A 10,217-nucleotide genomic window follows, 5' to 3' on the forward strand; every position below is an offset into this window, starting at 1 on the left:
TATTCACCCAATTTCGCGTTTTAAACAATGCCAAGAATAAAGTTTAAACAACATCCAACAATATACCCAATTTGTTGTTTACTAATTAAACAACAAATCAAACGAATTAAATGTTCGAAAATACCTTAATCCAGAAGCTTGGTTCAAATTGGAGAAGAAGAAGCCGAGAGAGAGAGAGAACCCAACCCAATTTCGTGTTTTTGGTATTTTTTTGTTAATAAAAAACAGATCGGTCTGTTTTTTTTGGTGAAGATCGGTCTGTTTTTTTGGTGAAGATCGGTTTTTGGTGAAGATCGGTTTTTGTTGATTTTTTTTTTGGTGAAGAAGAAGCCGAGAGAGAGTATTGGTGAAGAAGAAGCCGAGAGTATTGGTGAAGATGGGTTTTTTTTTTTTTTTTTTTTAGAGAAGATGATGAAATATCGAAATATCGGTAAATATCGGTAAATTTGGTGAATTAGATCTTGAGATCTAGAGGGCGAGATCGGATGGCTCAAATGAAGAGTGAGATAAGGGTGGCACCCTAAGAGTGGCACCCTAGACAAACCGATATATATATATATATATATATATATATATATATATATATATATATATATATATATATATATATATATATATATATATATATGTTTGGAGGCCCTTGCAAACACAGATTTGGTGTGGTGAAGTTAATCTTGTTTGCCACATCGCTTACCAATGTTACTGACTTCAGTCTTCTTGTGAGCCTTTTTTTTGCAAGTTCATCCATATATATTATCAGCTCTTTTGTATGTTACTAAAAATGACTATCTAATATCTATGATCATTTCACGAGAACGTTTTGAATTTATTGATCATCATGTCACATCCCAAGATTGTTTTGCATGTGCTAGATTCTCAAACTAAACAATGAAACTTATATGTCCAATATATTTTTTTTTTTAATATTTGGTTACTTGCCTGTCAAACTCAAGCACAAAGAGTTCACTAAAAATATACACATGAAACGTACACATAATTACTCAGAGTTGCTGCGTTTGGCTAAGCAGCTGATATTGTAATGATATTTGATTAGAACTTAGAAGTCACTACGAGTCACTATAATATTACCTCGATCATCTTGAGGGCGTGAGTCCTTGTGCTAACAGGTAATTAAGCTATCTTTCGGAGATGCTTATGTGGATCACCCCTTTTAACTTGAGCTGCACTTCACATTTATATGAACTAATTAAGTAACGGGCTGGCTACGTCGACATACAGAAATGACATACGCAATCCTATCTACCTACACAATGAATTAAGAGCTAATTTTTTGGGGATGTAATATTTACAATATGGAAATCATCTCCAAAGAAAATCAGTTCCTTTGAACATGTCTAATCCTACCAAAAATTGAGTTCAAATTTGAAATTTATCTAACGGTCTATATTTTTAACACTCTTTTGACAAGACTAGACACATCCAATTGAGGTAATTTTTTGTGGAGATATTATCCATAATATGGAGGTCATCTCTACCAAAAATCAACCCCTAGTGCAATGTGCAAATCCACTTTTGGATTGCGTATGTCAATTCTGTATGTCATTTTTGTATGTCAACGTAGCCAGCCCGATTAAGTAATGCATATAGTTAAGATATATACTGTAATAATCTCAAAGATGAAGCAGCATACGTTCCGGTAGTACCACATACGCACAGAACTTGGACTCATGCTATTGCATACATTTGGATCGATCTTGGTATTAATACAGGTACAACTAGCCTGAATTGTGCATAACTGCTAGAATGTTTTTGACAACAAACAGGAAGGAATGTCAGAAGTCTGTAAGGCAGATTCTTCGTTTAATGTTTTCAAAATTTGGCCGTCGGCAGCCTGGTAAAGTAGATGTTGATTGGGCGAACATGTGGCGTGACATGGAATTCAGGAAAAGGCATTTCCTTTTCTGGACTTGGAATATATGCCGATGGAATTCTGCAGAAGGCTTCTTAAAGCTGGAAATTTTCTCTTGCCCGAAACTATTTAAAGGGAACAGCTACAGTTGCTTTAGCAACGGAGAAGGCAGAAAATCTCGTTATTCAAGCTACAAGGGAATATCTCTTTTCAGTGTCAAGCCTTGCATGCACAGAAGTGAGAACTCTTACCATTCTTTCTTCTATCTTCAAATTTACCTTTTGCAATTAAATGTTGCTACATATTAGGGATGCCCCACAGTCTCCCAGCCTCTCTCATGTCATTCTCTTCTCATAGCTTTGTTTAATGGTAAAAACTATAGTTGTCGATGCGTGTTCTTTACAAGATTCATAAACTCTAAATGGTAAGAGTGCTCTTAATTGAGAGGTCGGTGGTTCAAATCCATCTGAATCTGATTTTAAACTAAAAAAAAAAAAAAAAAAAAAAAAAAAAAAAAAAAAAAAACATACTTGCTTGATTTTATTGGCAGTCCTTGAGTTTGGTGGAGTGTTTGAGGTGCAGTCGATGAAAGAACATAACAGTTTGTAGCAAGATGCAAACCTTGTAATCTCTGACACGGCATATTGGTGAGATAAAAGAAGTTATTGAAAAAAAAAAAAAAAAAAAAAATACAGTCTTTTTCTTCTACAAGTGAATCACGTAGAGTATAGGGTTTAATTAGTATGGGTCCTATGAATTATATTCAATAAATGATTTGTTTTAGTCAATAAATATCTTGGGTACGCTTAATAAAAAAAAGATAATTTAAAAAGCTAAATGTGTTTACAATTAGTTTATTTATTCATTTTAAAGTTGGGGGTAAAAGAGTGGTTTTATGGGTGTGTCCAAGATCACCCAATTTTTATCATAAAGTGCATCCATGTTAAGCCAAGGTTATCCATCCACAAAAGGGACTTAATTGGTTCTAGAAAATCTCAAAAACGCCAAAAATGTGGTTAAATAGAAGTAGAAAACAAGAAATACAGTTTTTTAGTGTTTCATCCCCACTTTTTCCATTATTAGTATTCCATCCCCAATTTTACTGCATGACAAAGTCACTTGTCATTGAATCGACTCAAGCCATTTGGTGCATGTGTAAATACACTTTTATCCCTCAAAATATAAAATGACCAAAAAATCCATTGACTATCTCAAGACCAAAAATTTGCCAATTGCCATGTGGCATCATCACTTTCACTTAATCCAACAAACAAAAAAAAAATCATAAATAACACCCACTACCCCTTCTAATCTAAAATGACTAAAATACCTTCACTCATGGCCACATGTCACCATCCTCACTCAATGTTGGCTCATATTGACCTCTTTTACCACGTGTCATCATCCTAACATATCATGAAATCAACAGTTGACAACACTCAATTAATTAGAGAAATATCACTTATGTGGACTGGAAAAAACAAAAGATAAAAGAGTTTAAGCCCAAATGCCCAACTAAATAATGATGATGTCATCCTGCATCATCTTCATCTTCTTCGTATGAGAATTACAAACGAAACAAAACCATATAAAGGGTTTTGAAACCTATGTTTGCCATTCCCTTAAAACACATGAATCCCCTCAAAGCACCCTCACTAACAGAAGATTCCCAACTTCCTAAACAAGTAACCACCCAATTCCACCGTAATACACCAACATACAAAGCACTACCTCCCTCATTCCCCAACTTGATTCCACCACTACAATCACATGTGCTAAAACCAAATTCACTTGTAAACAAAACAACCCAAATCCCAAAACTCCAACACTAATCACATACCCATCCTTAAAATCAACAATTTCATAACCCAAAACAAACCAAATCCACAACAATAAAACTAGCAAAATTATAACCTGCCCCCACAAAAAAAACATAGAAAATAATCGAAAATAAGAAGAATGAAAGTACATAGAAGAGAGAAGAAAATGGGTTTGAAAAATGATATGTGGGCTTTGGAGATTGTAACGGAGTAGAGGTTCGACTTTGGTTGTTTCGGAATTGGTGATGGTGGTTTGAAGAGTGGGGAATGCGATTAGAGAAAAAGAAAGTGGGGGGTGGAATAAGACTAATACAGCTAGGAAATGGTGGGAATGAGATTATATTAGCTTTTTTTATTATGTTAAATTGAGCAGAAACTTAGATTTTGGGTGATCTTGGACACACCCATAAAAACACTCTCCTACCTAATTTTGAAATAAATAAATAAAATTGTTTAAGATTCATTTAGGTTCCTAAATTACTCTTTCTTTTATTAAATATATCTAAGACAAAACAAAACAAGAATATATCTAAGACAAAACAAAACAAGTGTTTATCCTTCCAGCAAACACAAACAGTACTTTTCGCACTTATTTTTTATTTTTTTATTTTTTTTGTCACTTTTTTTCGCCTTTACAAAAGGAATTAGAAAGAATAAAATTGTAGAATTTGGGAAAACAAATAAGTCTTCCTCTTCCTCTCACTCATCAGCCATTAATGCATTTTTTATTCATTGCAGCTCTTTGCTGTCTTTATCATTTTTTGATTGAGAAATTTTCAATTGGATATATTTCTACTAAACTCTTTTAACCCTTCTATAATGATGAAGAATAATTTAACCCTTCTATAATGATGAAGAAGAAGTAATTGCAATAAGAAAAAGAAAATCAAATTTGAAACAACTTCTAGAAGAGGAAAAAGACAATTTGTTTTTTGGGCATTTTTTTACTTTTATTAGAAGTTCTCTTATTATGCAGTGTGCTACAGTAACATAAAAGATTCTTCAAGGTCCAGAGCATTACTTTCAATTTTTTTTTATTTGTTGTTTCCTTTTGGAATGAGTCTTTTGTTTTTTCGTTTTTTCTCTTTCTTTACTCCTATTGGAAATATCTCAAATTAATTTGGGAGATATTATTAGAATGAAACGGTTATTAGGGTCGGGAATATTTTTATGGGTGTGTCCAAAATCACCTTAGATTTTCTGTTGCTATTTTTATTTTGCCACTACTCAAATTCTCAATCGTATAGATGGACAAATGGACAATTTTTTCTTGTTGACATTTTATGAAATTTTAGTCAAAATCTCGGTATTTAGATGTTGTCAAACTGTGGATTTCGTATGTTAGGATAATAACACGTGTCACCACATGTAAACAATAGTGAGAGTAGTTTGGTAATTCTACATGAGCAGGGATAGTATAGGTCATTTAAAAAAAAATTGTAAGCATTGAATTAAATTTATAAGATGGTGACACGTGTAAATTTGATTCATTTTGGTCTTGTGAGAGTTAATAGGTATTGTGGTAATTTTATAGGATAAAAGGTAGAGTTGACATTGCAGATGTACCAAACGGATGGAATCTAGTCAATGAGAACTGACTTGGTCATTAATGTGAAATTGGGGACGGAACACTAATAATGAAAGAAGTGGGGACAGAATACTAATTGGCAAACTTACCAGGGACGGAACACTAAAAAACTGCAAGAAATAAAGATTTGGATAAGAATGCAAGTTGACAACTATGTGAGCGTTACTCGCGAGCCTAGAGAAAGTACTAGGCAAGTTAATAGTAAGTGCAAAGGAAGAGACACAGAAAGTCGATGACTTCTATGGACTAGAGATTCTATAAAGAAAAACCTTTGAAGGCTAGTGCACTCCAAATACGCTTGTGGTGAAGGAAGGTAAGATGTGTATCAGGGTGGAGTGCAAGAAGTGTGGTAAGTATTCATGGAGTGGATGTGGGAAGCATTTGGTCTCTCTCTATGGCAACATAGAGAAGGGAAAACATTGCTACTGTCGTGATTGGCCTGGTGTCGTGATACCTACAGATGATACTGTCGAAGCATCCGCGTCAAGCACTGGTAACCATCTAGCTTTATCATTCCATATTTTGTTAGACTTGGAACAAAACCGAACGAATTCATCCTATTTGATTTCAACTTCATCCTCATTCGATTAAAATCCACTCGAAGCACCAACTCAATGAAGATATATTAATTAGTTCTCATTGCACAATGTGTTCCATCTACTTCATATTCCTTCTGTTATTAAGTATTCTAATGATTGGTTGGTGCTTTGGTGCAGCGAAAAAGTGATCTTGATGAAGCACGCTGTAAATAGAATCGTGGAAGCACATATATGAAGGGTGGGATACCATCGTATCTAAACTCTGAATCTATGAATAAGTACTGTTTGCATATGTATTAGGATTGCCTGAAGTGTGATGGTCAGCACACGTTGACGATCTATGTATTTTGCGTTACGAGTCGAGAAATATCTATGTGTAATCATCGTTTGCATGGGTAACAGATGCCTAAAGTAAGTGAAACCGTTCAACATATGTTGACCGTGTATGTATCCTTATTTGGGTTCCAAAGACTGAATAAATGAATAATGTTGCTTATGTCGTCGTGTGTAAGTTTTCAATCTGTTCACTGATTCACGCCAGTGGCTTCTTAAGTCTCAGTACTTTTTCATTTAACTATAACCAGTTGGCTTATTTCAACTTGGATTAATTAAGATCTACTTAGGTGACTCGTACAATCAAACGACTGTTGAATGCCACGGTGACTAAAAAATGGGTCTGCGAGTGAACGAATTAAGGAGGTAATAGTGCTCCTATGATTACTGGTGTACGCTGTTCAATAGAATTTGACCTACTTCTGATCTTATATCTATCATTTCGTAAGAGAGTGACAAATGCGACAGAACCAGAGAGAGACTCATGTGAATACCAAAAATATGATAGAGAAGGAAGCAGACATTGACCCATGCGGAAAACTAAGACAGTACTGAAACAGATAACCAAAGAGAGAAACAATAACCAAAGAGAGAAACAATGAGAGAATCGAACAAATTAAGCTATATCCCACAGATGACAACGATGGACTTATGTGAACTACACTACACATTGGAATTCATGCAACCTGCTAACAGAAATACAATAGTGAGGAGCGAGCCTAAAACTTGTTCACACTACTCTGTCGAAAATGATCATGGGGCGAAGACAATAAATAGAGGTAGTGCTGGAATACAGAAAAAATACAATGGCACAGAATAGATTCGATGAGTAAGAACAATATCATTTCAAAATTTAAAATGAGACTAAAAGGAAAGACGAAGCAAAGAGAAAGAAGGCTCGCAAAATACAAATGGTTCACAAAATCCACCGCCTGAATACCGGACTAGCGCATAACATACTTCTTTATATCATCCAACAGGAGCCTCTTGATACATGGATGTTGATGACAGGCTGACAGCAGTATTACTGCCTGCAAACTCTCGTACAAGATATAATATGTACCATGACACATCAAGAACGATGTATTTACTATTTAGACAGTGGTATCAAACACGTGTGAGTGAAGACTTATCCCTAAAAATAGCAAAAAGTGAGTCTTATGGTGAAGGTGGCAACTGGCAACACATAGAACCTATGATCAACGCAAAATGCATCATTTGTAAACTATATGATGCAACACTCAAGTTGAAGAACTGGCACCAAAAGTAGGATTAGGAGACTATGCCACATCAATAGACTCAACCGAAAAAATGGAGTCTTAACCTGTGCAAGTATGAACACACATTATTGTGATTCGTCCTAGTTTGATATCAGCTATCGGCACAGATTGCTTTCAGCTTCTTTACAAAGAACTCGCCAGTACACAGCTTAGACTCGTATTTGACCTCCCTCCCTCCCACCATAGAGATCCGAAAACCGACTCATCTTTGAGGATTTCTAACCATGTCAAAAGTTAGATTTATCTAAAGTTCTTGAACTTCTAAATCGGTAACCCTTTAAGAAGAAGCCTAGTATGTATGAACGAGCTGATTTTGGTGATGAAGACATCCGAGATGGGGATATCAGAAAAAGTTAATCATCAATATGCTACAAGTTGGCACATAAACTTGTGTCAATTAGTGTCAAATTTTCGTGTCTTAAACGTATATTTGTGTGTATGTGTTCGCACACGACACGTTAAACAAAAACAGAAAGGGTTAGCTAGTATTACCCCCAAGGATCCTCCCCCCCCCCTAAACACACGGTCAACTTGGATTGACCGTTAACTTTCAAGTCTAGTAACTGAAAATGACACAACTGCCCTCATTGTTTTCAAGAAAAAAATGTTCAATTTTACGTAGGTGGGGGCAGTTGTGTCATTTTCAGTTATTTGACCTAAAAGTTAACAATCAAACCAAGTTGACCATGTGTTTGGGATTGGTAATACTAATTAACCCAAACAGAGATGTTATATAATATATTTGGTTTAGATTTGCTGGTATCTTGACGGACATCTGCTTATATAGAAAGATATTTAGAAAAGAAGCATACAAGCAAGAAGCATTAAACAAACAAGAAATGTCAAAGTGTGAGTGACAGAAAAATAAGTACATAATGTAAAGCATTGCTTACAGTTCTCGACTTCCATCAGGAGGAACTCACTGATCTACCATCACACCATCTTCGCCTTCAGTTCCATCAACATCATCCTCGGTCCTCAACTGACCGCAAACATTGCATTCTATGACATCAGAGGGTGAACCTTCTGAAGGCGGGAGTGGAGCCAATGTACCCCCACAATTATCTCTATCGCATACATACCTCACAAAGAAATATGCGTGAGGGAAGTCAGCTTCCCCTTGTGCACCACTATATTCATCCTCTGAACCCACCATTTGTTCCTCTTCATTCTCTTCCATGTTATCATCGTTGTCATCTCCGTCTTCCTTCCAGGATACTTCCACCTTGCAGCGATCACAATCACAGGTGAAACCATAGTCCTCCACTAACCTCCTTTGCCTATCTGCATAATTCCAATTCACCGGGAAATAACTCAAACAAATCTCCCTCCCTTGAGGGAAGTCGTGAATGGCTCTAATAATAATGTCAGTATTGTGATCAGAAACATCACTCTCTAGGTAATCAAATCTGGCAGCATTGGGAAGACAGTCGTGGTTGAAAAAGGAGGCATTGGGATAAATGGCATACGCTCTCACATTTCTCTCTCCATCTTCTTGAAAAGGCTCCATCAAAGCGAAAGCATTACGCTTGTCCTTTGCCAACAATGCTGCAGTCAGGTCGAAAGAGAATCCAGCGAAGCTCTGAGGAGGCGAAAGGGACAAAATCAAAGAATGAAGGGAAATGGTACGCTGGTCCGGAAGTGTATCTGTGGGCATGGAACCCTCTAGTGATAGTAATATTTGGAAATGAGAAGGTGAGACTAGAGACATGTTGTAGGCCGCGATAAGGAAATGTGCGTCAGATGAGTCATCCAGAGCAAGAGAGCCAATTGCCTTTAGGGCTTGACAGGCCCAGGGGGTGTGAGAAGAAGTCATAGCTGTGGATTGACAGCTAGGACTGCAGAAGAAGGTCTGAGAGGAGCAGGAAGCACAAGAGAGGACCGAGGAGGATAAATTTAGCTTTCTGAAGCAATTGGAGCACAAGTCACTTTTCAAGGGCTTAGCTGAATAGACGAGGATGGGAGACTCTTTGAGAAGGACCTCCCCTGCTTTTATCGACCGATTAGCGACTACACCTCTTCCTCTTCCTTCTATCTCTCTTATTTCCAACATTTGCTTGCTCGTGTCCGCCATGCCTTTAGCCAATCAAAAAATTAAATTAAATTATCAACAGATTTTAATCCGTACCTGAAATTACACCAAAAGTGACAAAGAAATGCAAAATGCTTCAAAGATTCTCTTCTTACTATTAACTGAGGCGCAACTTGAGAGGCGAGGGTTTATCAGGGTTTTTCAAAATCTCAACACTTCAAAATCTCGGAATATATCGTTGCGATATATATATCCACCTCAGCAGAGGTGAGGCTAAAAGTCTAAAACAAGCCCAATGGGTTAAACCTGATTTTGAGACATGCTGTAGACTGTTGTAGTCCATAGTCAGAAGTTGGGCATGCTGCTCCTGCTTGTTGAACAAAATGCAATGTTTATTACCCTTTTTATTAAGTGTACGTTGTAGTCCAGTATCCAATGATACTTTTGACGTTTGACCATGGGAAAGTTCAATCCATATTTGATATTTAAACTTTCTTGTTGATGATTTGACAATCTTTCCCGTTGATTTCGAAATATATATTTATTAGTGACACATTTTAAGACTGATCACTTTTCTATCTCACTTACTTTCCATAAATTTATTTTAGAGTAATAATCTTAATAAGCAACCCTTTTAAGGAGCTTCACATGTGGCACACTGGTTAAATTATTGTTTTGTTATAGCAATTATTTCAAAATCACTATATCATACGTCAATAAAATAAAATAAAAACATCAAATATCATTACAGACAA

The 10,217-nt window shown here is 36.1% G+C and overlaps 1 protein-coding gene and 1 pseudogene across 1 annotated transcript; both read right to left on the minus strand.

Moving 5' to 3' along the window:
- Positions 1–3,079: 3,079 nt before the first annotated feature.
- LOC147514433 (uncharacterized) lies at positions 3,080–6,201 on the minus strand (annotated as a pseudogene).
- A 1,991-nt stretch (positions 6,202–8,192) lies between these two features.
- ASHR2 (ASH1-related protein 2) lies at positions 8,193–9,788 on the minus strand. The gene is made up of 2 exons (XM_086583100.1): positions 9,618–9,788; positions 8,193–9,506 (listed from the first exon to the last, which is right to left on the minus strand). Exon 2 carries the CDS (start codon positions 9,502–9,504, stop codon positions 8,350–8,352), a length of 1,155 nt encoding a protein of 384 aa, XP_086439226.1. The 5' UTR covers positions 9,505–9,506; positions 9,618–9,788; the 3' UTR covers positions 8,193–8,349.
- Between the last annotated feature and the right edge of the window lie 429 nt (positions 9,789–10,217).

Source organism: Coptis chinensis, chromosome 2 (assembly GCF_015680905.1).
Source record: "Coptis chinensis isolate HL-2020 chromosome 2, ASM1568090v1, whole genome shotgun sequence".
NCBI lineage: Eukaryota > Viridiplantae > Streptophyta > Magnoliopsida > Ranunculales > Ranunculaceae > Coptis > Coptis chinensis.

Bases quoted from the DNA above. Each gene is read 5' to 3' on its own strand.
- ASHR2 (XM_086583100.1), bottom strand. From the start codon at position 9,504: ATGGCGGACACGAGCAAGCAAATGTTGGAAATAAGAGAGATAGAAGGA.